Source organism: Rana temporaria, chromosome 9, assembly GCF_905171775.1.
Source record: "Rana temporaria chromosome 9, aRanTem1.1, whole genome shotgun sequence".
Lineage (NCBI taxonomy): Eukaryota > Metazoa > Chordata > Amphibia > Anura > Ranidae > Rana > Rana temporaria.
The window spans coordinates 131663122-131690729 of NC_053497.1; the positions used below are offsets into that span (position 1 = coordinate 131663122).

At 45.6% G+C, this 27608-nt stretch overlaps 1 protein-coding gene across 1 annotated transcript; it reads left to right on the plus strand.

Annotated features, from left to right (window-relative positions):
- On the plus strand, window positions 1-27323 carry SUV39H1 (suppressor of variegation 3-9 homolog 1). The gene is made up of 6 exons (XM_040324529.1): window positions 1-107; window positions 15678-15823; window positions 16859-17548; window positions 23984-24130; window positions 25216-25345; window positions 26687-27323. The coding sequence occupies exons 1-6, from the start codon at window positions 80-82 to the stop codon at window positions 26818-26820; spliced, it is 1275 nt and encodes a 424-aa protein (XP_040180463.1). The 5' UTR covers window positions 1-79; the 3' UTR covers window positions 26821-27323.
- The last annotated feature ends 285 nt before the right edge of the window (window positions 27324-27608 follow it).

Genomic DNA, 27608 nt, shown 5'->3' on the forward strand with positions numbered 1-27608 from the left:
CATGCTGCCCGCGCCGGGGCTTAGGGGCCAATCAGAATAAAGACTGTAACCGGGGGGCACTGAGACTGTCCCGCGCAACATGGCGGAGAATTTAAACGCCGTCCGTGGTGAGTGTCCCGGGGAGTAAGAAGTGGGGTTTGGGGTGCTGTGAGGGAGAGGAAGGAGGGGAGGTGACGGCTGGGTGCAGGGGGGGACTCCAGGAAGATGGGTGTATGAAGAGCCGAGGCTTCCACTCCTCACCCTCAGTTTCTGGTCTCCATGGTGTGCGGTCACCTGTGACAGGAGAGTGCATGTGTCCCGGGTGGGGCTGTTACCCTTATACTGGAGAGCAGGGGTGCTTATAGAGAGGCCCTGTCATTGCCCCCCTCGGGTTAAACATTGTGCCCTCCTCAGTGTGGAGTCTGGGCACTGCTGTGCTGGAAGGAAAGCGGCTGTTTGTATTCCTAGAACTCTTCCTGGATGGCCCGGGCCCCCCCTTTCCCTGGTGCTGATCTCAGCCATGTCCCAGGCAGGGGGTCCCGAGCTCCAGGAGGGGATTGTACATGGGAAGTTATTTCTCCAGCACATCAGAGAGACATAATACAAAAAGTTACACACTGAGCCTTCTTCACACGGGGCATATGAAAGAGCATGTCTGTGGAAGGAGGTGCACAGGCGTTCCAATGGATGTTGTTTGGGGTGCAGTGGCTGGACAGACGGGCACTGCTCCTAATCTGACATGTCCCTGAACACAGATTGGAGGGGGGGGCAGCGCCTGTCCCGGAATTCCTGTGCATCCCGGCGAGGGTAATAAGCCCTGCATGGGCACAGGATTCTGGATGCCTTGGCACTGCTGTGTTGCAAACATGCATATGTGGTTTTTGCTGCATTCCAGTGTGTTCTTTGGTTGCCTTACATCATCCAGCACCTGTGAAAAAAGAAAATGTGACTCAAAATGTAACAGCGGGGGTGTTATTGATATGTTTTCAATGTATTTCAGTGGGGAGGTGCAGTTTTTAACCACCTGAAGACCAGGCCCTTTTCTGACATTTTGCTTCTTACAAGCTACTTTTTTTTTTTTTTTTGTGCTAGAAAATTATTAGAACCTCCAAACATATCAGGCTTTCTCAACCTTTTAAAGCGGAGGTTCACCCTCAAAAAAAACGTTTTACTTAACCGATCTCCAGCCTTAATAAAGGCTTGTAGCGTTGTTATTTTTTTTTAAATGTGGACACTTACCTATCTTCAGCCTCACTTCCGGGTCTTCCTCCTTGCGGGGAGTGGGCATGTCGCTCCTTTTCCCCCGACGGGGAGCTCTGCGCAATGTCTCCTGGGAGTGAGTGTTGATCCTCCCAGGAGACGATTGACTTGCGGGTAAAGCGCATCATCGCCTTCCGAAAATATCCGACGGGGACTCGGCTCTTTACGGTGCTATACGGCGCCTGCGCCTGCCATGTAGAGCTGACTGCGCAGGCGCCGTAAAGTGCCGAGTCCCCTTCGGATATTTTCGGAAGGCGTTGACGCGTTTAACCCGCACGTCAATCATCTATGCGTCGTATTAGGAACGCCTACTCCCCGGGGGAGCGAGAACCCGGAAGCCGGGTGAAAAGAACGAAAAAACGGAAGTACAGCGAAAAAAAAATCAAGCATACTGTTGATGTCAGCCGTATGCTGGATGTAACAGTATCTATATGTTTTAGGGTGAACCCCCGCTTTAACTCTAGAGCAGGGGTGGCCCGTGGGGCTCTCTGTGGCCCGCGACCTCCTGCTCTGGAATGGCGGGTTGGCAAGCCCAGATGGCAGGTTGCCGACCCGCCATACCTGTGGTATCAGTGTTGTGAATGAAGCTGGTGGTAGAGGAAGAAAGTGGCTGCGGAGCAGAGCCCCATAAGCCAATGCTTCCTCTACAGCACTGGCTTTTGCCACAGGCGGAGTCTATGGCAAAGTTCAGCTAACCCTCAGGATAGACACAGGTGCACTACGCTGCACCCACAGTGTGGGCAAACCACAGCACATCAGTGTGAAAGCAGTCTAAGACCTTTTCCCATGATCAGCCCAACCAAATGGGACCCTCAATTCACCTCTATAGAGAGTCAGATGTCCGTTTACGCCCACCTACCTCCAATCTGAAAAACAGAAGGGAATTCGTCCCCTTTCATCGGGGCGGATCAGAGGGCCTATAGAGTAGCCGTGACCTGTCCTCTGCCTGCTCCGCTCATTGTGGCCTGCGGCTGGTTACCAAGTTGCTTAAGTGGCCCTCACTCTTCAAAAGGTTGGGCACCCCTGGTCTAGCGGAACCCCAAAAATAACTCATGTCTCGAGGAACCCTTACTAAAACCAATTTATCAGGGCTTAGTAGGAACAATGCCCTTATTGTGGTGGTCAATGGGAAGAATCCCCCCTTTAAAGTGGTACTCCGAATGCCACCTTTAAAGAGGAAGTAAACCCTTCACTTTAAAAAAAACCTGCGAGAGAGGCATAATGAGCTAGTATGCACAGCCTACTAGCTCATTGTGTGTCACTTACATGTGATCGAAAGTCATGTCTGCCGCCATGTCCCCTCGCTCGTCGCTTCTTCCTGTTATCGCTGCTCCAGTGCTGTGATTGGCTGGAGCGGCAATGATCTCACTCTCACAAATGCGCCTGGGACCGGCAGGTCCCCACGCATGCGTGGAAATACAGCATTAATGGCATTAAGAAAAACTGCGCTTTCGGTGCGCCAATGTCTACGGCGCGCCGTACACATCAGCACGTGTAATTACTGTGGCTATCTCCTAAACCGTGCAGGTTTAGGAGATATGTCTTGCACCTACAGGTAAGCCTTAATCTAGGCTTACCTGTAGGTGCAAGATGTGTGGTTGGTAGGGTTGTCCCGATACCACTTTTTTTAAGACCGAGTACAAGTACCGATACTTTTTTTTTCAAGTACTCGCCGAATACCGATACCTTTTTTAATCTCATGTGACAGCGGCACATGTGTCAGTAGTTTTTTTTTTTTTATCTTTAACAATATTTTTTAAATTTTTAAAAAAAAAAAAAAAATTCCCTACAATTTTTTTTTTTATTCTTAATTTTTTTTTTTTTTTTTTTCAGCCCTGTTGGGGGGCTTTGGTGAGATATCAGGGGTCTTAACAGACCTCTGACATCTCCCCTTTGAGACAGGGAAAGGGACTAGGGACGCGTTCACCTGTCCCTTTCTCAGCAGCATCAGCTGCGCTGAAAATGAAAGGAGAGAAAACAGCGTCTTCTCTTCATTCATAAACTAAAACATTGTAATCGCAGTTTACGATGTTTCAGTTATGTGAATGGACAGAGTCAGTGATCACTGACTGTCCATTCGGAGCAAGGAGCCGGATTTACCGGCTCCTACCCCGCTCTCCATCCTGACAATTCCAGGGGGTGGAGGAGGAGCACGGGAGGGGAGAGATACACGGAGGGAGAGAGAGAAACACACGGCGGGGGACATGGAGGGAGGGAGACAGACTGCAGCAAAACGGAGGGGGGCTGGAGGAGGACACGGGACAGTCAGTGGTGATTGGTGCTTGTAACTTCCCCACGCACTGATCACCCCCCGACAGTACAAGTATCAGGTGAAGCATTTGCTGTGTACAAGTACTCGGGCAAATGCTTGGTATCGGTACCGATACTAGTATCGGCATCAGGACAACCCTAGTGCTTGAATTTATGACCATTTGCTGGTCAATGACCGGGCCACTTTTTGCGATTCGGCACTGCGTCACTTTAACTGACAATTGTGCGATGTGGCTCCCAAACAATATTGGCATCCCTTTTTTTTTTTTTCTCCCCACAAATGGAGCTTTCTTTTGGTGGTGTTTGATCACCTCCTGCGTTTTTATTTTTATTTTTTTATCGGTACTTTGACATTATGGCGGACACTTTTGACACATTTTTGGGACCATTGGCATTTTTATATCGATCAGTGCTATACAAATGTCACTGGCAGGGAAGGGGTTAATACTAGGGGACGAGGAAGGGGTAAGTATGTTCCCTAGGTGTGTTCTAACTGAAGGGGGGTGGGACTGACTAGGAGAAATGACAGATCGCTGTTCATACATTGTATGAACATGCGATCAGTCATTTCTCCCCCTGAAAGGATCGGGAGCTGTGTGTTTTGCTCTGTAACGAGTGATCGCGGGTGCCCGGCGGTGATCGCGCCTGCCGGGCACGCGGGCGGCACCAGGGGCGAGCAGGGGGTGCGCGCCCCTAGTGGCTGAAATACATAATTATGTAATATTACATCAGCCGAGGCAGCGCGTTATCACAACTTCCAAGTCGGGATCCGCCAGCTGCCCTGATTGATTGCAGTCACAGCGAGCCGCTGAGACGACCTCTCCCCGCCCCTCCACAGCTCATCGCTCCAAGCGCGGAGAAGCAGCGAGGAAAGACACTTAAGCCTAGTACACGCGACCAGTTTTCCCGGCAGGAAAACTGCCATGAGAGCGTTTGGCCGTGAAAACCGGTCGTGTGTATGCTCCATTGCAGTTTTCCAGACAGGAAAAATAAATTGAGAACCTGCTCTCTATTTTCCCGGCGGACTTTTTCCCGTTGTGAAAACCGGTCGTGTGTATGCTTTTCCGAGGGCAAAAACTTGCATGCTCAGAATCAAGAATGAGACGGGAGCGCTCTTTCTGGTAAAACTAGCGTTTGTAATGGAGATGTCACGATGTAACTGACTGAAAAGCACAAGGCTGAAAAGCGCGAATCGTCTCTCGCCAAACTTTTACTAACGCAAGATCAGCAAAAGCAGACCAAAGGGTGGTGCCATTGGAATGGAACTTCCCCTTTTATAGTGCCGTTGTACGTCACCGCGCTTTGGACTGGTGGGATTTTGGATGACAGTCTGTGTAAGCAAGACAAGCTTGGCAGGAAACCGTCATGAAAACCAAAGGTTTTTATTTTTTTATTTTATGCCTGGAAAAACCAGTGGTGTGTACGGGGCTTGACAGTCGGCAGCTTTCCTCTCTGGGATATGTGAGAAGCAAGCCATCGACTGTGTTCAGTGGCTTGGTTCTCAGTGCAGAGATGACGGGGGAGAGCTGCAGCATCGGTCTGATGCTCCATCCACCGAGGTAAGTACGAATTAAAAATTAACCCCAAACTTCTCTTTTAAAATGCCCATGGCTTATTCAATTCGGCTGTGAGCTTTGTTCTTGTTTTGCTCAGCATGCTCTGAGCATTGTGTAAGGCCTCATGCACACAGGGCGTTAGAAAAAACGAGCTGCAAAGCCACTACCGACGCCAGGAAAAAGTGGCTGTAAAAACATGCTTTTAGTAGCTTTTTGCATTGGTATTGATGCGCGTTTAGCACGCTAACTTTTAGCAGCGTTTCTCTGCCTCTTCAAAAATCAATGATTCCGTATGGGAGCCCATTGATTTGAGTAGAAGTCGCACCAGAAGTTGGATTATGATGATCCGACTTGTGGCGTGACTTGTGTTCTAAGGATCTTGAAGGGGAACCCCTTTCCAAAGTGAAGAGGGAAAAACTGGTGTGGGGCCCCCCCCCCCCAGACAATATCAGACCCTTCGTTGTGGTATGGATTTTAAGGGAAACCCCCACGCCAATAATATGGCGTGGTGTCCTCCTTAAATCCATACCAGATCCTTATCCGAGCATGCAGCCTGGCAGGTTGGGGGTGGAAACGAGCGAGCCCCCGGACTCCTGGACCATACCAGGCCACATGCCCTCAACATGGAGTGGTGGGAGCTGCACATCCAACCCCAAAGCACCTTGTCCCCATGTTGATGGGAGACATGGGCCTCTTCCCGACAACCCTGGCCGGTGGTTGTCTGGGTGGGAAGCTTATCTTTAACAGAGGGGCAGATCCCAGAAAGCCACCCTATGTGACTATGGGGTACATTGTACCCCTACCCATTCACCCCAAAAAAGTGACAAGAATGAAAACGCTACACAATTTTTTTTAAAGTAATTTAATAAGGCAGCTCTGGTGTCTTTTCCAATTTCTTCTCTCTCCGGCAAGTCTTCATCCATCGGTTCTTCTCCCCCTCTCTGTGCTCTCTTCTGCCTTGCTTCCTCTCTCCGCTGTTTTCTTCCTCCGATGTTGTCTCTATATGCTCTCCCGGTGTAATGCTAGGGCCGCAGGGTGCCATTACTTATTTGGACATGGGGAGGCCCCACGCCTTGTCACATCACCGCCCCATCATGCATCAGCAGGTGATGGATGTCACAAGGGGTGGGCCTGCCAGATGTCACCGGATGGCCCCGCCCCATGTCTTTATAAGTAATAGCACACGGCGGCCCTAGCAATACTTTAGGAGAGTGTGTCGAGACAACATCGAAGGAAGAACAGAGAAAAAGACAGCGGAGAGAGGAAGGCCCGGCAGAGGAGAAGAACCAGAGAGGGGGAGAAGACCTCAAAGGAGGGAGAAAGAACTGGAGAATGAAGACATCACCAGAGGGAGAAGAAATCGGAAGAGATGCTGGAGCTGCCTTAATAAATTATTTTAAAAAAATGTGTTGTGTTTTCATTCTTGGCTTTTTTTGGGGGGGGGGGGGGAGGAGTACAATGTACCCCATAGTTGTCCAGAAGAGGCCCAAGGTGCTTTGGAAGGAGGGGGGGACTCGCTTGTAACCCCCACCCCCCCCCCCACACACACACACACTTTCCTGACCTACTGGGCTGCGTGCTCGGATAAGGGTCTTGTATGGATCTTTATTTTGGGGAGCGGTTCCCCTTCAAGATCCTCAGCACACAAGCCGTGCGTCTGATCATCATGATCCGACTTCTGGTGCGACTTCTACTCAAATCATAGGAATCCATTGATTTTTGAATAGAGGCAGAGAAACGCTTGGCGAGGCTTAAAGTGATACTAAAGGTTCAAGCTTAAAAAAACAAACGTGTCATACTTACCTCCCACTGTGCAGTTCGTTTTGCAGTGGCCCAGATCCTCCTGTTCTGGGGTCCCACGGTGGCTCCACCCCGGCAATAGCCAACTCCCACAGGGAAGGTCTCCCCCAAGGGGGTTACCTTGCGGGCGCGCACCCGTGTCATACACTCGCCGTACGTAGTTGCAGAGTGTATAACTCGGCCCGTCCTGTCCCCCCCCCCCCCCCCCCTCCTCCAGCGGCCGCGTCATTGGATTTGATTGACAGCAGCGGGAGCCAATGGCTGCTATTCTATCCAATGAAAAGCCGTGGGGACGACAATGCGGGATCGTGCCCACGGCTCAGGTAAGTAAATAGGGGCCTCAGTGTTTTTGAGGCCATAGAATAACATGAAGAGGTGTTTTTTAAGATGCAAAAAAAGCTGCTAAAAGCGTGAATACATACACTATACAACTTTTGTTGTGTATGTGTGTTTTTTTTTTCCCTTTAGATTTACCAAAACCATGTAGTGCAAGGGCCGGCCTGATTGCAGACAAATTGAAACTCTTAAGGTTTGACTTGTATGGTTTTGGTAAATCTGAAGACAAACATCTGCAGAAAATCTAACGGTGTATGAGGTCTGAATCCTAAAAATTATCTTGGTAGCTTCAGCGCCACATGATCGCGTTTACAGTGCATTTGGAAAGTATTCACAGCGCTTTACTTTTCTTCAATTCATTACTTTGTAAATGTATTAAAAAGAAAAAATCACACGTATAGAAGTATTCACAGCCTTTGACATGACACTCAAAATTTAGCTTGGATGCATTCGGTTTCTAATGATTGTCCTTGAGATGTTTCTACAACTTGATTGGAGTCCCCCTGTGGTAAATTCAGTTGATTGGACATGATTTGGAAAGGCACACAGCTGTCTATATAAGGTCCCACAGATAACAGTGCATGTCAGAGCACAAACCAAACCATGAAGTCCAAGAAAATGTCTGTAGACCTCAGAGACAGGATTGTATCGAAGCACAGATCTGAGGAAGGGTACAGAAAAATGTTTGCAGCCTAGAAGCACAATGAGCACAGTGGCCTCCATCATCTGTAAATGGAAGAAGTTTGGAACCACCAGGAATCTTGCTAGGGCAGGCTGCCTGGCCAAACTGAGCGATCTGGGGAGAAGGGCCTTAGTCAGGGAGGTGGCAAAGAACCCAATGGTCACTCTGTCAGAGCTCCAGCATTCCTCTGTGAAGAGAGGCGAACCCTCTAGAAGAACTATCTCTGCAGCACTCCAATCAAGCCTGTATCGTAGAGTACATAAAAAAAGGGTGTATACTGCGCTAAATTATATAATGTATTACAATGTAAAATGAAGACTGCAGTGATTAACCAGGGAGCATAAACAAAAATAAAATCCTGCTAGTCAATAGATATGAATAAGTACTAATAGTGCCATGACACACTAATTGGGTGAAACATAAAGTGCATTGTGCAGAAAAGAGCAAACAAATAAGGCCTCATGTCCACGGATGTTTTTGCAGCCACTTTTATGAGCGTTTTTTTCAGCTTAAAAACGGCTCTACATGTTGGCCTATGGCCTGATGCCCACCATGACGTTTTTGAGCTATACATGGCTGAGCCATTTTTAAGCTTAAAAAAAAAAAAAACAGGACCAGTGCGTTCGCTCCAGCGTTGGAGCTGTAAAGACGTCAGATGCCGGCAAAGGGTGTTAAACGCGATTTAACGAGGCTTAACGCTGTGATAAGCCTCGTCCAGCGTTTCTTTCTCTATTCAAAATTAATGGTTCCCTTTTTGGAGCCCATTGATTTGAATAGAGGTCGCACCAGAAGTCAGATCAAGATGATACGACTCGTGTGCAGATAATCTTGAAGGGGAACCCCGCAAAAAATGTAAAAGAAAATTTGCGTGAGGTTCCCCCCAGCATGACACCAGACACTTCAGTCAGGTATCAATCTTAAGGGAAATCCCCCACGCCAAAAAAAACAGTGTGGGGCTTCCCCCAGGATCCATACCAGACCCTTATCCGAGCACGTAGGTCAGGAAAGGGAGCGAGCACCCCCCCCCCCTCCTAGACCATACCAGGCCACATGCCCTCAACATGGGGGTTGGGGCAAGGGGCCCCCTACCCCAAAGCACCCATGTTGAGGACAAGGGCCTCTTCCCGACAACCCTGGCCATTGGTTGACGCGGGTGGGGGGCTTATCGTAATCTGGGAGCCCCTTTAATAGGGCGGGCCGCATCTGGGGGGCCCCCTTATGTGAATGAGTACGGTGTACATCGTACCCCTACCCATTCAACTGGGGGGGGGGGGGGGAAGTGTCAATAAAAAAAACACACTACACAGGTTTTTAAAGTAATTTATCAGCCAGCCCTGGGGGTCTTCTTCCGGCGTCTTCTCCGCGCTCTCCGGTGCCTTCTGCCGATCCTCCGCTATCATCTTCTACTAGCGGAGTCCCGGTCTTCCTCGTCTTCTTTTTCCCTCTTCTCTTCTAATGTTGACTCGACAATCTCTCCCGCTGTAATGCAGAGTGTGCGGTCCGCAACGATTTATATAGGCATGGGGCGTGGTCCTCTTATGATGTCGCCGCCCAGAGCATGATGGGACTGTGACATAAGAGGGGGGGTATGTGGCCATGCACCATGCCTATATAAATTGCTGTGGACTGCGCACCCGGCATTACAGAGGGAGAGATCGTTGAGTCAACATCGGAAGAGAAGAGGGAAGAAGATGACGGGGAAGACCGGGCCGCCGCTAGTAAGAGCTGGAAGAAGATAGCGGAAGGACGGCAGAAGGCGGAGAAGACCCCGGAGTCGGAAGAAGACCCCCGGAGCTGCCTAATAAATTTAAAAATCTGTGTAGTACCCCATATTCATTTGCATAGGGTGGGGGGCTGCGATCTAGAGGCTCCCAGATTCAAAAAGGCCCCCTGCCCGCAGACCCCAACAACCAACGGCCAGGGTTGTTGGGAAGAGGCCCTTGTCATCAATATGGGAACCCCCACTCCGTGTTCTTTTTTTTTTTATTTTTTTCGCGGGGTTCCCCTTCAACATTCTCTGCACACGAGTCACCCCGCAAGTCAGATCATTTTGATCCGACCTCTATTCAAATCAATGGGCTCCCATAGGGAACCATTGATTTTGAATAGAGAAAGAAAAGCGCGGCAAAACGTGCATTGAATTCAATGCAAAATGTGGAAAAAATCACGTTCACGCCGCTTTTTTCCTGGCGTCTGTACTAGCTTTACAGCCCGTTTTTTTAAAAAGTCAGTGGGCATGAGGCCTAATAGTAAAAACACTTTGAAATCTAAATGTGAATGAGTTCTTTTGAATGATGAAAATCCAAAAGCAAATCTCCACCACCAAGTGACTGGATGTAGAGTAGTCAAGGACTCTTGCCAGATAGTCGGCACCACCTATATCTAGGCTGGTCAAACAGGCAAGCAGACTGACCTCTGCGAGGTAGCAAAAATCGAGCCCCTAGGATCCTTCACTGTAATCTCGTCTCATAGCGGGACATCCCAATCGTCCAGGAGCATGGAATGATCAATCATACAAAGAAAGAAGCTCCAACAGTGTAATACTAAAAAGGAGGGTTTCTTGTGAATACAGTTTGTATACTTTGTAGGATAAAATCAATTGCCGGCAAAGCAGAACACCCGAACTTCTGGGATCACATGGAGTGTGATGGCGTCGGCATGTAGCACCGGCCGACATGTTTCATCATGCGTGACATCTTCCATCAGTTCCTGACTCACTGAGCCATCGCTATAAATATAACCTGAAGAAACCAAGCCTCGCTATCATGCAGCGGCCATAATGCGCAACCTCAAGCCTCCTTCCCATTTTCCATTCTCTACAACCCCATCTAGGTTTCACATGTAAAACTAGGTGCTTATTCCTCAAATCAAAACGTGATATGTAGTTATTAGCGAAAAATAACATCAAGGGGGAAACCAAACCTATATTTTAACCACTTGCTTACTGGGCACATATATACCCCCTTCCTGCCCAGGGGAAATTTCAGCTTTTAGCACTGTTGCGCTTTGAATGATTGCGCAGTCGTGCGACGTGGCTCCCAAACAAAATTAGCGTCTTTTTTCCCCACAAATAGAGCTTTCTTTTGGTGGTATTTGATCACCTCTGCGGTTTTTATTTTTTGCGCAATAAATATTTTGGGGAAAAACATTTTTTTTTTTTTATTTTTTTTTTGCTATAATACATATCCAATATTATTTTTTTCTCATTTTAGGCCGACACGTATTCTACATATTTTTGGTGGAAAAAAAATATCGCAATAAGCTTATAGTGATTGGTTTGCGCAATATAGCACCTACCAAATAGGGGATTGAATTATGCCCTTTTTTTTGTCATGACTGATATTACGGCTGACACATTGGACACTTGACACATTTTTGGGACCATTCACATGTATACAGCGAACAATGCTATAAATATGCACTGATTACTGTATAAATGTGACTGGCAGGGAAGGGGTTAACACTATAGGGGCAAGGAAGGGGTTAAATGTGTACCCTGGGAGTGAGTCTTACTGTGGGGGAGGTGACCGATTGGTTGTCTATTATATACAAGGGACACACCATCGGTCTCCTCTCCCTGAGAGCCCATTCACACAGGGGCAACACAACACGACTTCCAGCACGACTTTGGGAGGCAACTTGGACACGACTTGAGTATGAATCATCAGGCAACTTCACAATTATGTGCCACTTTGTGTTGGTCTAGCACATAAAATACATTTATGTGTCTGGTTGTAACATGACAAAATGTTGAAAATCTCAAGGTGTATGAATGCTTTGTTAAAGCGGGGGTTCACCCTATTAAAAAAAAAAAAAAAAAAAAAATTATTATACCATTACATTCGGCATCGTAGCGCGAGCTACAGTATGCCTATCTGTATTTTTTTATCCCCGTACTCACTGTGCTATGGATCATTGAAGATTCCGGGGAATGGGCGTTCCTATGGTGAGAGAAGGTGATTGACAGCCGGCCCTGGCACGTCACGCTCCTCCGGAAATAGCCGAAATAGGCTTGGCTCTTCACGGCGCCTGCGCATAGCCTGTGCGCAGGCACCGTGAAGAGCCGAGACCTACTCCGGCTGTCTTTGGGGAGCGTGACGTGCCAGAGCCGGCCGTCAATCATCCTCCCTCTCCATAGGCACGCCCATTCCCCGCGGGAGTCAGAATCTTCAATGATCGATAGCACAGTGAGTACGGGGATTAAAAATTTAAGACCGGCATACCGTAGCTCGCGCTACGATGCCGAATGTAATGGTATAATGATGTTGAGGAGGGTGAACCACCGCTTTAAGGCACTCTATACGCCCTGGTTAGCAGTTATTCCAGGATCATGGTTGAGGCTACAGGAAATAGGAAGGGGGGACAGTATCCTCACATGTAGTGAGCATGTGGATACTTGGTAATAAAAGGTGCCACGTCCTAATATATATGAAGAGAGAATTAACTAGGGGCTAGTTGTTGGACTTTACAGGCACAGTATGCTGGTAGAAATATAGTCGTACAGAGAGATTTTATTTAACACAGAAATACAGTTCACATATTAAAAACTGACGTTCCTTACGGAACTACCTAGCAAACTAGCTGCACATTGCTAGATTTCTCCAAAGCAAAACAGGAAATTATAGATTGGTAGTCACATTTAGTAGTACAAAAAGTAAAGTATAACAAAACTTTAACATGATGAAAATATCCTGTGTTTATGATGGAGATTCAAGCATGAAATGTCGAGTCTATCCATTGCTATTTTCATCTTTTAGATATTTCATGCCTGACACTTCTGCCGCCTTTACCAGGCTTTCCCGTGGCATCAACTCCCCTGGACACAGTGGGAGTAACGGATGATGTTCCCAATGTGTGACATCAGAAACGGGAAGTGACAAGGATTTCGTCTCTTCTTGTTTCAAGTTTTGTTTACTGGCCCGTTAATGGGCAGTGAAGCAGATGCTCTGTCTAATCGGCTGCATTGGAGGAGAGATCTGGGGTCTAATAGATCTTCAAAGGCTGGGTGTGACGTTATGATGTCATGTCTGCGCTCAGCAAATTAAAACACTGACTTTTTTTTCCCTCCAGGACAGGCTATAGAGGGATAGCTCTGGTGTCTAAAGAGGACCTTTCATGCACTATTCCTATTACAAGGGATGTTTATATTCCCTGGAATAGGAATAAAAGTGATACCATTTAAAGGGAAATACTAAAAGTAAAAAAATGTATATCAATTCTTTTCCGCCCCTTTCTCCGCGTGTTGCAGCGGCCGCTGTTTTATTCCCTAGGGTCTTTGCTAAAAAAAAGTATGTAATGTTTGGGGGTTCTGAATAATTTTCTAGCAAAAAAAATATGATTTTTACTTGTAGGGGAGGAGTGCCAGAATTGGCCCAGTATGGAAGTGGTTAAAATTGACAAGACAAATGTTTTAACTGTTCATAACTTTAAGTATATCTCATCACTAAAAACTGAAACGCTGTTTAATTAATTTAAAATATTTAACGCAAATCCATGCATCCGCATATTTTTTTTGTTGAGAAATCCCTTTTGGAAAATCGCCCACTAGCATTTTTTAATTGTGGCCATCTTGAGTAAGGTCAGATAATTCTCTGCAGCATTTTTACCAAATGGAATCAATCTGCACTTAGCTCAGGCATGTAGGCAAGAGGGTGTGCTTAGCTGAGAGCCCCTTCTCTCCATGAAAAACGCACCCATGAAGAATTCTGGGATGTATGACATTCTGGCCACAATTTTAATTTTTTTTAGGCCAGAAACCAGGCAGCAACTGAAGAAACTTTAATACAAGTAAATATATATCCTCCAATGTACTAATTATTGCAGCAGTATTGTGATCACACAGAATTTTTGATTTGTCTAGTTCTGCTTTAGCTTTTCAGGTACTGGTAATTACCCCCCCCCCCCCCCCCCATATTTGCCTGATCTCAATCCATCTCTGTGCCTGCGTGAGGCAGACTCCTCTCCCTGCCTGTGAGGAAGGAGCAGGCTGAGCCATGCTGTATCAGGACCAGTTCACACCAGACGCAGTTTCGTCTTCCTTTTTTTTGCACTAGAAATGCATGCAGTGTTTTCCATGTATTCCAATGGCTCTAGTTCACACCATGCAGTCAGTTTCCGGTGCAGAAACTGACTGCGTGGTGTGAACTAGAGCCATTGGAATACATGGAAAACACTGCATGCATTTTGTGCAGGAAAAATGCACACAAAACTGCGTCTGGTGTGAACTGGCCCTCAATGTTTACACACACGCCACGACTTGGGTTAGAGACTGCAGAAGTACCCCCTAGCAAGAGGCTTGCTATGGGGGGGATCAGCGAAGAGGGGGTTTGGTACTGTCCTGTGCAAAACCACTGCACAGAGCAGGTAAGTAAGTATACCATGTCCGTAAAAGGAAAAACGTTTTATTTATTTTTTTAAATATGACCCATAAGCAATAAGTTTCATGATTTGTGGTAATCCATTAGAAGTTGACCAAACTGATCTTTGTGGTGTTAGAATATCTATTTTAGGCCCCTTTCACACGGGCGGACCGTTCAGGTCTGCTTGTCAGTTTTTTTGACGGACCTGAACAGACGCTGACATGCTGTCCGATCTCTCCATAGACGAGCAGCGGCGCTCGACAAGCCCCTCCCAGCTCAGTGAGCAAAGGGACCTGTCATCTGCCAGTGACTTGTCGGTATGGTTCCCCTATCGAGATGGTTCCTGTAAGGACTGCGCAGGCGCAATCCTTGCCGACGGGAAATCTCCGAACCTCGGCCGGCATCCAGGCTCATTCCTTAACATCCCTGTGGATTGGAGGATGTTAAAAAAAGAGCCAGGAGGCGGAGCGAGCCCGACTGGCCACTTACCTCATATTCCACTCCGCTCTGGAGGTTCGGTGATTTCCATCGGCAAGGATTGCGCCTGCGCAGTCCTTGCAGGAACCATCTCAATAGACGGAACAATATCGTCAGATCAACGAAGAGATCTCCTGCTGAGCTGGCGGACAAGTGGCAACGGATCAGCCTCGTGTGAATGAGGCCTAATTAAATATTTGTACATACATTCCGAGTCAATGTTTATGCTTGAGTGGAATACAGATGATGGGAGACAACTTTTTTGCCCAGATGCATCGCCTACTAGCGCATTATGTAAAACCTGCCCACACTGGGGAGTGCTCCCCCCCCATCCCTAACAGCAGACTGATCACCACCTCCTCTATACAAACAAGACCACTGGACCGCCACAAGCTCGTTTTGTTTCATTCTTGAGAAGTGTTATCATAAGGCCCAGGGACTCCTAAGCCAGATGTGTATATCATAGAGCTCCGAGCTGGCCGTGGAAGATCTGCTGTCTGTACGTGCCCAGTGATATTTGCTGCATTTATTCGTAAGCCCAGAATAATAGAACTAAACCCTGGGAGTCAATACAGCTGTATTTCAGTGCCCTTCCACCCACTGGCATTGGACTGGTCACCACAGTTCTTTTCATTAGCATTTGCAACCTGGTGACCAATAATTGTGCATTCCTGTCTTATAAAACACTGACCACTTTAAAAATGTATTTCTCCAAAACCAAAATGGTCCAATAAGTTTTGTAACAAATGATGTGCTCTCTAATTTTGTTTTATAGGTGGTGGTTTTATGCACAAAAAGTTTGAAAAACTCCAAATGCCTTTTTGTTTTTTTTGTGTGGGGGGGGGGGGTGTGGTGTTTTTTTATTATTTATTTCTTGTTTTATTTTGTATATAACCCATTACTTGTAATTCACTGCTGATGGAGTTTTTTTTTTTTTTTTTTTTTCATTTTCTTCAGGTTGTTCAGTTGAGGGTCTGTCCACAGAGTCTCATATTCAGGAGTTATGTCGACTTCAGCATGTATGTTGTGCTGCTCTTGGGGTGAACCGGAAAAATATCTGCAATTTTGAAGTGGAATATCTGTGTGACTATAAGAGGGTGCAGGTAAATGCACTATTATTACAGATCCTTTTGTAAAGGTTTCCTTTTTTTTCCGCTTCTGTCTTAACTGGTCATAGAAAGTGTGTGTCCTGACTGTTAACCACTTGCTGACGGCCGAACATATAAAAAAATGTCCAGGCAGAAAGTGGGTATAGAAACCTCATGGCAGCAGTCAGGAGACGAGTGTCATCTTTTGTAGCTGTTCAGTAAAGGTGATCTGGGCAGCTCTATAGACACTAGTGCGAAGGAACACCCCCCCCCCCCCATATCATGATTTGTGCTTGATTAGTGTCATTGGAGGGAAGAGTAAACATTGGGCGTCTAATAAACCCCTGATGTCTCCATAAAGCATGCATGCCACCTGCCCAAAGCTATATCTCATAAGGGGGGATTGTTCGTTCCCTTGTGATTGCAGTAAAGTACAAAGTTACATAGGGGGGATTACATTTATGCAATCATAGGTGCCACATGTGTAATGTAAACCACATGAGGTATCGCTAAAAATGTTGGCTTGATGAATAAGTCCAAATTATAACCTGTAAAAACTTTAACAGTGTCACCTATGAAAAATTTTAGGTACCTTTTTTAGTTTGTCACCATTTTGCAGTTATGCATAGTTTTTAATATTGACTGGTTTTGTATCTGTTTACGCAACATTATCTTTAATATTTTACCCAATTTTTGGGTATTCTATTGTGTTTGTGTGGACTAAAATTAATTTTAGTGTAGTGGGGTTTTTTTTTTTGGCTGCACAAATGTTGTGTGACTTGCAAAGTGCCACCATTTTATTCTCCAGAACACATGTTAAAGGAAACTGCAGGTTGGACTCATGCCGGTTTAGAGACTGTGGTGGTAAACACCTTTTAGCTATACTGCCTGTGACATTGCCTTGAGAGCAGCATGTAAAGCTTTAGCAGACATGCTGCCAGGACTGGGCAGACCCCATTCAGGCCAGCAGAGAGCATAGTGGAATTAGATGGCATTAGAATAAGCAGCGCAGTGTGACTTTACATAATTTATGATGTTTTCACCCTTCAGGAGGAGGAACATTACCTTGTGAAGTGGAAAGGCTACCCGGATACTGATTGTTCGTGGGAACCACGTCGCCATCTCAGATGTTTTAATCTAATTCGGCAGTTTCACCGGGATCTGGAGCGGGAGCTTTTCCGAAGAGCAAAGGCTGCCGGGACATCAACCAGTAAAAAAGTAGTTGGACGCTGCCCCCGCAGACTAGACTCCAGCCTCTCGCACTACGTGGTGCTTAAAGCCAAGCAAAGGCAACGGCTTCGTTTGTGGGAGCAGCATCTGAATTCCAAACGGGCACACCATGGTCTTATAACAGTAGAAAATGAAGTGGATCTAGAGGGTCCACCCAAGGACTTTGTGTACATTAATGAGTACAGGGTTGGGGAAGGAGTGACCATTACCAAGTCTGCTGTAGGGTGCAAATGTCGGGACTGTTTTACAGATGAGCGAGGCTGTTGCCCTGGAGGTTTTCAGCACAAATTTGCTTATAATGAAGAAGGACAAGTGAAAGTGAAGCCAGGCTTTCCAATTTATGAATGCAATTCCCTCTGCCGATGTGGCCCATTGTGCCCAAATAGAGTGGTGCAGAAAGGAATCCAGTATAACTTCTGTATTTTTAGGACCCCTGATGGAAGGGGATGGGGTGTGAGGACACTGGAGAAGATACGCAAAAACAGCTTTGTAATGGAATATGTAGGAGAGGTAAGCTGGTATGCACTGACACTTGATCTTTACCTTCTTCCAAGCACTTTTCACAAGGAAAATTACATGTTGAGAGATAAAGAATATCTCCTTTTTATATATAGCAGAATCAAAATTTAAAACCTTTCTAAAGTTTTCAAATGGCATAATTTTATTAGACCCATAGCCTCTGTCTGTTCAAAGCTGACAAGGCTAATATGCGGTAAAATGTCTGTCACCACACCTAGTGACTTGGCCCTTTTTTAAAGTGGTTGTAAACCTCAGACATGAAATGTGAACAAGGCATATCCCTCTATAGTGTGTAATTTCTGTCTGCTGCCTCCTTCCTCTATAAGCATGAATCACTTTTGACAAGTTTTTCCTAACACAGAGAGAAGGTGGTGGGGGATCTCTAGCTGATTGAGGGCCTCAGCTCTGTTCCTGTGTGGCAGGGGGTGTCTCTTCTCTCCAACCAGCTCTCTGAGCTATACAAAGTTTAATTTCATCTCCACCACCTTCTCTTTTTTGTTTTCTCTGAACTCTTAAGTTTTATAGATTCAGCACTTTGTAGAGAAGAGCAGACTGCAGATTATCAGGTACAAATTATATAGGAGGATTTGTTTAATCTCGATCACCTGAGGCCAGTCACTTCACTGGCTATATGTGGGGGTTTGCAACCACTGCAGACCAAGCTGTCCAGACAAAGTAACAGTTAGAAAGTTGAGACAAACTATTTACCACTGACAGGGGTGCTTAGAATGGTCAGCTTTTATATAAAACCTTTATTCCAAAGAACTTTCTCTAGAAACGGCTTATAAAGTGTTAGCTGGTGTTAATTTATTCGTCAAGTGCAAGCGAAATTCACTTTGTGCGGGGCCTTTGTCAGTTCCATATCCCTCAATTGAAAAATGGCCAGCACCCTCTCCAATCCGATAACAGCATTGCCGAGCCCCTGTTTACTTACCTGAGCCCACGAAAGTCCTGCGTCGAATGCGCTGGATCTCGGCCCGGACTTCTTGGCTCTTCATTGGATAGATGGAAAGCAGCTCAGCCATTGGCTCCCGCTGCTGTCAATCACATCCAATGATGTGGGCAGGGCCGAGTCCGGCATTCGTGTCTATAGACGCAAATGCTGGACTCTGAAGCAAGCCCGCAAGGTAACCCCCTTGGGAAAGAGCTTTCCAGAGGGGTTTATCTGATGCGGGTAGGAGCCAAGACAGCCGCCGAGGGACCCCAGAAGACGAGGATCGGGGCCAAAAATACATTTAAACCCTACAATTCTTCTGGATAAAGGATTTGCATAAAAGCTGGTCGTTGTAAGCACCGCCGCTAGTGTTAGATGGTTTGTCTCATCTCTATAACCGATGCATTCTGCTGGAGAGCTTGTTCTTTTGAAAAAGATTTTACTGTCTGTATCATCACATTAAAATAGAAAAGAAAATGAATACAGTTATCCCATGTAAGAAATGGTAATCTTAAGTATGTTTTGCTTTTAGGTTTAATTCTTGTTACAGGTACTTATAAAGTGCTAATCGTAAACATCATACGTTAAGGTGCTGGCTACATATTAAATTGACTTGAGTGAAAAAAAATATATATATACAGTATCTCACAAAAGTGAGTACGCCCCTAAGTGAAAATGTCCAAATTGGGCCCAAAGTGTCAATATTATTTTCCAGCACTGCCATAACCCTCTTGAGCTCACCAGAGCTTCACAGGTTGGTACTGGAGTCCTCTTCCACTCCTCCATGATGACATCACGGAGCTGGTGGATGTTAGAGACCTTGTGCTCCTCCACCTTCTGTTAGAGGCATCTGTCCCACAGATGCCCAATAGGGTTTACGTCTGGAGACATGCTTGGCCAGTCCATCACCTTTACCCTCAACTTCTTTAGCAAGGCAGTGGTTGTCTTGGAGGTGTGTTTGGGGTCTTTATGTTGCAATACGGCCCAGTCTCCGAAGGGAGGGGATCATTGCTCTGCCTCAGTATGTCACAGTACATGTTGGCATTCATGGTTCCCTCAATGATCTGTAGCCCCCCAGTGCCAGTAGCACTCATGCAGTCCCAGATCATGAAACTCCCACCACTATGCTTGACTGTAGACAAGACACGCTGGTCTCTGTTCTCCTCACCTGGTTGCCGCCAAACATGCTTGACACCATCTGAACCAAATAAGTTTATCTTGGTCTCATCAGACCACAGGACATGGTTCCAGTAATCCATATCCTTAGTCTGCTTGTCTTCAGCAAACTGTTTGCAGGCTTTCTTGTGCATCATCTTTAGAACAACAGCCATGCAGACCAATTTGATGCAGTGTGACGTATGGTCTGGGCACTGACATGCCCCCCACCCCTCCATCCCTACAACCTCTGCAGCAATGCTGGCAGCACTCATATCTCTATTTCCCAAAGACAACCTCTGGACATGACGCTGAGCATGTGCACTTAATTTCTTTGGTCGACCATGGCGAGGCCTGTTATGAGTGTAACCTGTCCTGTTAAACCTCTGTATGGTCTTGGCCATTGTGCTGCAGCTCAGTTTCAGGGTCTTGGCAATCTTCTTATAGCCTAGGCCATCTTCATGTAGAGCAACAATTCTTTTTTTCAGATCCTCGGTTCTTTGCCATGAGGTGCCACATTGAACTTCCAGTGACCAGTATGAGAGTGATCTCACCAAATTTAACACACCTTCTCCCTATTCACACCTGAGAACTTGTAACACTAATGAGTCACATGAAAACAGGGAGGGAAAATGGCTATTTGGGCCCAATTTGGAAAGTCACTTGGTGGTGTACTCACTTTTGTTGCCAGCGGTTTAGACATTAATGGCTGTGTATTGAGTTATTTTGAGAGGACAGCAAATTCACACTGTTATACAAGCTGTACACTCACTACAAAACATTGTAGCAAAGTGTCATTTCTACAGTGTTGTCACATGAAGAGTTATAATATTATTTACAAAAATGTGAGGGGCGTACTCACTTTTGTGAGATACTGTATGTGAAACACATTCCAGTAATCAACTGATAACAAATCAATATCCAAATTCCATGAACTATAAAAAAAAAATCGTATAAAACGTCTTCAACCTCTGCGCTACCAAATTTTTACATTGTATATTCATAAGCTCTTGTGATGCACATAAACAACTCTAATAATTTGACTTCCTGAGAAAATGCATTGAGGTCTGTACATTGGTGAAAGTTCTGGCCCAGGTAGAATGCACATTATTTCAGAGACACGAGTGGTGGTGATAACTGTATTATCCAAGGCTTTGCATAGTGGGTGATGCTCCAGGGCACAATTAAATGTTGGTGCGCCGCTATTTTTATTTTAATAGTCTATTTTATTAAACGTAGTGCATGATTATTGGGTATCTTTTTTTTTTTTTTTTTTTTATTTTTTATTATGAGCTATCCCTGGTAACATTGAAGGATACAGCTCAGTGAGTGGATGTCCAGGATATATCCATTATAGAAACCTAATCGCCCAAAGTGGTGAGTGATCTGGTGGCCAAAAGTGATCTAGTGAGTGGCCCGCCTTACCTTTTAGGTGGAGGTGCACATTGATTGAGAAGAGCACATGGCGTTTATCACTTTATTGCATGTGGTGAATATTCAAAAGAAGTGGATGTGAAGAAATATATATTCACAAGGACTCTATAGTTTATTTGTATCACAAGAGGGTGTGGGTTTTTTTTTTTTTTTTTTTCATTTGAGTTAACTTATTATGTAGCCAGCGCCTCAACATGCGTTTGGTTTTTGGCAATAGGCTAAAAAAATTTGAAGGCAGCGGTTAATCACTTTATTTTGCACATAAGTGGCGCCGTTTCATGCCACACTTCTTTTTAGTTTTGCTTGTATAGGGCTGTGAATGTATGCAGCGCTTTACATGTGTATAGTACATTCACATTAGTCCCTGCCCTCATGGAGCTTACAGTCTAATGTCTCTAAGTAGTATTCATACACACATATTAGAGCCAATATTGACAGGATCCAATTAACCTACCAGCATGTCTTTGGAGTGTGGGAGAAAACCAGTGTCCTCGGAGGAAACCCACACAGGCAGACTAAAGGCAGGTACGCCATGGTTGGGATTCTAACTGACAACCCTAGTGTTGCTAGGTGGAAGTGCTAAATACTAGTCATTGCGTAATACCACTTTAACACTACCCACTCTCCAATATTGATAGTGCTGCTGTATGTACAAGGGTGTCCATTATTCCTCCATTCAGTGGAACCACCTTAATACAGAAATTTGTATTACTGGAAACTAATGCAGCCACCACTTTAAAGGATTTAAAAACTGCAATGTATTAATTGCTTCTGCTTAAAGCGGAGCTCCACCCTATTTCAATACATTATCTTAATCAAAAAGCAGACTAGTATGCATTAAGGAACGGAAGGTGTTTTTTTTTTTTTTTTTTTTTTTCTGTGACGGTACCTTTGTTAGCAGCTGTCACTCGCCTTCCTGTCTCTTTTGCGGGTAGTGCGTCATATTCTTTATCCGCAATATCGCCTGGGAGCTTTTCTCATTTCATTGCGGAGGCTTCCTCTGAGTTATCGCCGGATTTCCTAAAGCGCAACGCTGCTGTCTCGTCACATCAGGCTCCCCATCACAGATTGCTCCGGAAGGGACGTTCCGTCGTTGCCATCTTGCTACTCCCCACACTCCTGCACAGTAATGATATAGTGAGAAGGGTCAAGTGGTGTAGCAAGATGGCGGCGACGGGACGTCACTTCCAGAGCAATCTGTGATAGGAGAGCCGAGTGTGACGAGACACCGCCCGTTTAGATGGAAACCCGGAAGTTGACATCACTGCTCGGAACAAGGAAATGAGTGCTTGTGGGCTTCACAGTGCCCACAAGCAAAATGGAAACGGCGTTTCAAAGAAAATATAAGTTCTAATTCCAGACGAAATCGGACAGCGGATGACTTTAAACAGCAGAAGAGTCCTCTGTTTATACGCCATAAATAATTTAATGCCCAAAAAAGAACGAATAGCCACGGGAGATCCGCTTTAATGCTACTGTAGCTGAACTCCTATTTGACCGGTTCAGTATACCGATCTTGCCCTGGTCAGAATAACAGCCTTAATGTCTGCACCTCTTCAAAGTTGCAGCTTCCATTTCTGTTTTCAAGTTTTTATTATTCTTGGGATTTTTTATTTTTTTGTCCACAAAGCAAAATCCATGTATGAAAAGTCTCTCGGATGAAAGCAACTTGTCCTTCGGTTTTTTAGCTTGCATACAGGTTCCATCTGTGGTTTCTTGTAGTAAATCGTGATGCCAATGCCTGCTTCAAGCACACTACCGTTACAAACTGAGGCTATATCTATATAATTTTTTTTTGCTTGTAAAAGCACGTCTGTTTATCCTATGTAGCCATGCACACTTGGGTGTTTACAGGCTAAAAAAAAAAAAAAAAATTGCCAAAGGAGCATTCTGAGAGGTGTTTTTGAGCATAAAGAAAACTGTATGTATACCTGTACATGTATTCCAGTGGCCAGAATAAATATTCTTTCCAGTGGAATGCATTTGCGCTCAAACTCTATATGTGCAACCTATCTTTTTATAAGCCTGTGTGCATGAGGCCCTAGTGGTAGTTTTGGTTAAATTTTTTCTTGATAAAAATGGCAACAGAATATTTGGTATATAGTTCACCCACTCTGTTGATGAATTAAACCTGAGTAGATGAAGGTTGAGATAATTTACCTGTAATTGTTGTAGTCCAGCGATGTGCATGAGTGCCTCAGCTGTCCGGGACGCTCCCTCCTGGCTGAGACACGGCAGCGGCGCAATTTGGCTCAGCTGCTGTCAATCAGTTAGCCAATTAGGAGAGAGAGGGGGGGGCAGGGCCAAACTGCGGCTCCGTGTGGGGACACAGAGCTTCAGCTCAGCTTGGGTGCCCCCATAGCAAGCTGCTTGCTGTGGGAGGCACGCAACAGGAGGGAGGGGCCAGGAGTTCCCGACGAACATCTGGGCTGCTCTCTGCAAAATCATTTCAGAGCAGGTATGACATGCTTATTTTTTTTAAAAGGGGGGGGGGGGGTTATCACTTTGTTTAATTGGGGCTTCAGTAATTATGTAAACAAGCCTTTCATTTCTTCAGAATATTGTAGATGTGGAATAATTTGGTTTGGAAGCCCACAGAGGGGGAAAGTTGGGACTTAATAATAATACCAGCACCATTTAACATGGACATACAATAGTAATCTAAATGTACTTTTTTTTTTTTTTTGCCTCGTTAAAATGTTGTAATTTTAGATAAACAATGTAAGTCCCAACTTTCCCTCTCATTTCCCCTCTGTGGGCTTTTATTTCTGTATTAATAATAATAATAATAATAATAATATTATTAGGACTAATACCAATCTGCATTGAGGTATAGGAACATACTACTCTAAATGTAGTAATTGGGTGTTCTCTGCAGATGTCTCACTAAATCTGTATTTCAGATAATCACTTCTGATGAGGCGGAACGTAGAGGACAAATCTACGACAGACAGGGGGCAACTTATCTGTTTGACCTGGATTACATTGAAGATGTTTACACCGTAGATGCTGCTCACTATGGAAATATATCGCACTTTGTGAACCACAGTGTAAGTATTGCCTCTGCTTCTGGGATATTTGAGTGGTGTATATGGGAGTGAACACTAGTGAACAGGCAATTCTTCTTCCCTTTCCCCCCCCCCCCCCCCCCAGTGCATGGGTGCTGTGCTTGGCTACTGGCCGCCAAGCGCGTCTTATTAGCCCAAGGATCACTCTAGAATGGCTTGGGATGTAGAGTGAAGGGCGATGGATGTAGAGTGAAGGGCGATCTATGATCTCCCTTAGGGCTAATTTGCATTGGCTTTTTCCACTGTGGTGGATCGCTTTTCAGAAGGCAGCTAGGAGGCGTTCTGTTACCTCTTTACTGCCTGTGCACATTACATGCAGTTGCAAGGTGGTTGTGGCATGGCCCTATTTATCTAAATGGGTCATTTATACTGTCCAACTAATGCAATTGGGTAAATTTCTTGTAGTTCCGCAAAGCAGCGTGGCTGCAGCTAATGTGCATTGATGAGCAGGCTACATTTCAGCTTTAAAGCGGATGTGCCACTAAACAAATATATTAAAAGCCAGCAGCTACAAATACTGCAGCTGCTGACTTTTAATATAAGGACACTTACCTGTCCTGGAGTCCAGCGGTGATCGCAGCAGATGACGAGCCGATCGCTCGTCACCCTGCTGCTCCCCCCTCCATCCACGGTGAGGGAACCAGGAAGTGAAGCGCTCCGGCTTCACTGCCCGGTTCCCTACGGCGCATGCGCGAGTCGCGCTGCGCCCGCCGATTGGCTCCCGCTGTGTGCCGGGAGCCGAGTGTTCCCAGCATACAACGGGGGACGGACGGGAAGCGGAGAAAAAACCCGTCCTTTGCCCGTATCGTAGGGCCGGAAGTGGGTGCAGATACCTGTCTGTAGACAAGTATCTGCACCCCCCTCCCCCCTGAAAGGTGTCAAATGTGACACCGGAGGGGGGGAGGGTGCCGATCAGCGGGACTCCACTTTAGAGTGGAGATCCGCTTTAAATAATGGTAATGATCCGCCCTGGTTGGGGGGATCATACAAGCAGAAGAGGGTCTGATTGGCATAGAAAAAGTGTGATCTACAAGGTGTATCTGATTCCTTTACATGTTCCTCTACAGTGCAGGCCTAACCTCCAAGTATACAACGTCTTTATTGATAATCAGGACGAGAGGCTGCCACGTATTGCGTTTTTTTCTACGCGTACAATTCGTACTGGAGAAGAGCTCACGTTTGACTACAGAATGCAGGGTAAATAATTTTTCCCACAAATGTAATGTAAATTCTAATTATCTCTTGCATTAATGTAAATCTATTACTAAACTGGACATTGTAGTAAAAATGCACAAGCAGATGTTGCTTTCAGTGAAAACAATTGGCAAATCCAAGGATTATTGTAGCTGAAGGGGTGTGGGGTTTTTTTTTTTTTTTTTTTTTTTTTTTTTCCTGCAGCCCCCAACATCTTCAGCCATCAAGCTTTTTTGCCTACCCAAGGTGCAAGGTCCAGTTATGCATTTAAGCCCCTTTAACACAGGCGCTTCCATGAAGAGGGATCCACTTGTGGAGGGGGGGAGTTCTCTCTGCTGCTCGCCGCTGATCAGGTGGCCGACATGTCCGGTCTGCTATGCTGAGCAGATATAGCCCGATTTGGGCCAATTGAATGGAAACGGACCGCCTGTCCATTTCCATCCAATCCGTCAAGACGGAAGGGGAATAAGTTCAGATCGGATGGCGACGGACATCCGCCGCTCCATAGAGACTAGAGGGGCCGATTGGATCCACCTGAAAAACTGAAAGGCGGACATGATCAGATCGCCCATGTGAAAGGGGCCTTGGATTTCTTTAGCTACTGATTTAGGCTCGGTTCACACTTGTGTGATGCAGAACCAGCACAATTCCAGTACGGGTTCCCGAATTGCTGGTGGTTCACACTTCCCTCTGTGAACCACTGCGGGAGTCAATACAAAGTAAATGACACCCACAGATCGGATTGCAGTGTGAACTGTGACACGGTGCATTAATCGCATGCGTGTGAACACCCATGCAATCTGATTCCAGTGCGGATCAAAGAAAGGGTCCTGCACCATTTTGGTGTCAATGCAACCATACAAACTGTGTGGCTGAATTTGCATCGCACAGAAATCGCATTTGATGTGTACAGCAATGCGTTGCGAATCACATGTGCTGTCTGGCATCGCACAAGTGTGAACCCAGCCTTAAAGAGTGTGGGGGTTACAGGAACGCACTTGTGCTCTTCTGTGACCCAATGTGCAAAAGCGCGTTGTCGGCTCCGCTGCAGACTCTGGAGTGACCCCACCCAGATACTTCGCAAGGCAGCTGGCTTAGCGTACTGCCCCCCCCCCCCCCCCCAGCCTGAAACGCTTGAGGGGTAGAACACAGAGCTTTAAATAGTCCTAAATCCATTAATCCAGTAGGATGACTCCCATCTGGTGGCACATTGTGGTAAAAATAGATTGCATTGACAATTTATAATATTGTATGGCCAATGTTGGCATTTCAAGCAAGCGCTCATAATCAAGTGTAAGAGGAGGTATGTTACAGATCCCTGTTTTTTTTTTTTTTCTTTTGCAGTTGATCCAGTTGATGTTGAAAGTACAAAGATGGATACCAATTTTGGATTGGCTGGCCTAACTGGATCTCCAAAAAAACGAATACGAGTGGAATGCAAATGTGGGGCAAACAGCTGTCGTAAATACCTCTTTTAAATGCGGATTACTACTGTCTGTGGGCAGGCAACTCAGGACTGCTTCTGCTCTCAGTACTTGAAAGATCGGTTACTTGGGGAAAAGCTGTTTACACCTACTTTTAAGGCTCCCTTCTTCTATCCTGACTTTTAAAATTGGTGCTAAAGATTTATTTTTTTTTTTTTTAAATATGTGAAAAAATGTCCCTCTTCTGTCCCACTCATTTGGAGTGATGAATACAGCCTGGACTTTTCTTTTTTTCTTATTTACTTGAATTTTTGCCACCCTGGCCTTTTTATTATTTTATTTTTTTAACATCTCTGGGATGGGCTGCAATTACACATACTGGCCTCTGCTGTCCTGTTACGGGACAGATTTTCAGTGTTCCCCTCTCCTTTTAATGAACAATCGGATGAATTTTTATAGATTACTATTGTATGACATATTCACTGTTTTATCTTTTTTAACCCTTTTAAGTCTGACCCTTGTTATGTAAATACAATAACAACATGTAATCTAAACAACCATGAGTGGTATTACTTGGTGTGGCTGGAAGATCTTTACAATTTTGCTATCATGTGGCCAATTGTTTTTAATATTGGCCTCTAGATTAGACTATTTAGTTTCTGATGTCTTGTGCACAGTATGTCTAGGGACATAAAAAAAAGTGTATTGGTGGGGGCCGGCCACGGCTACAAAATCAATTTTCTTTTCTGTGTGTTTTTTGTTTTTGAGGGGAGGGGGGGGGGGGACCATCATGGACCACCTAGATGTCCAAAAGCAATCCCAGGCAGGGAATTGTGGGCAAC

What these genes read in the sequence shown, in the direction of transcription:
- SUV39H1 (XM_040324529.1), top strand. Translation starts at nt 80, where the DNA reads ATGGCGGAGAATTTAAACGCCGTCCGTG. An exon ending in GTGACTATAAGAGGGTGCAG is followed by an intron (nt 15,824 to 16,858) that starts GTAAATGCACTA and finishes TTCACCCTTCAG; the next exon opens with GAGGAGGAACATTACCTTGT. An exon ending in CGCACTTTGTGAACCACAGT is followed by an intron (nt 24,131 to 25,215) that starts GTAAGTATTGCC and finishes GTTCCTCTACAG; the next exon opens with TGCAGGCCTAACCTCCAAGT.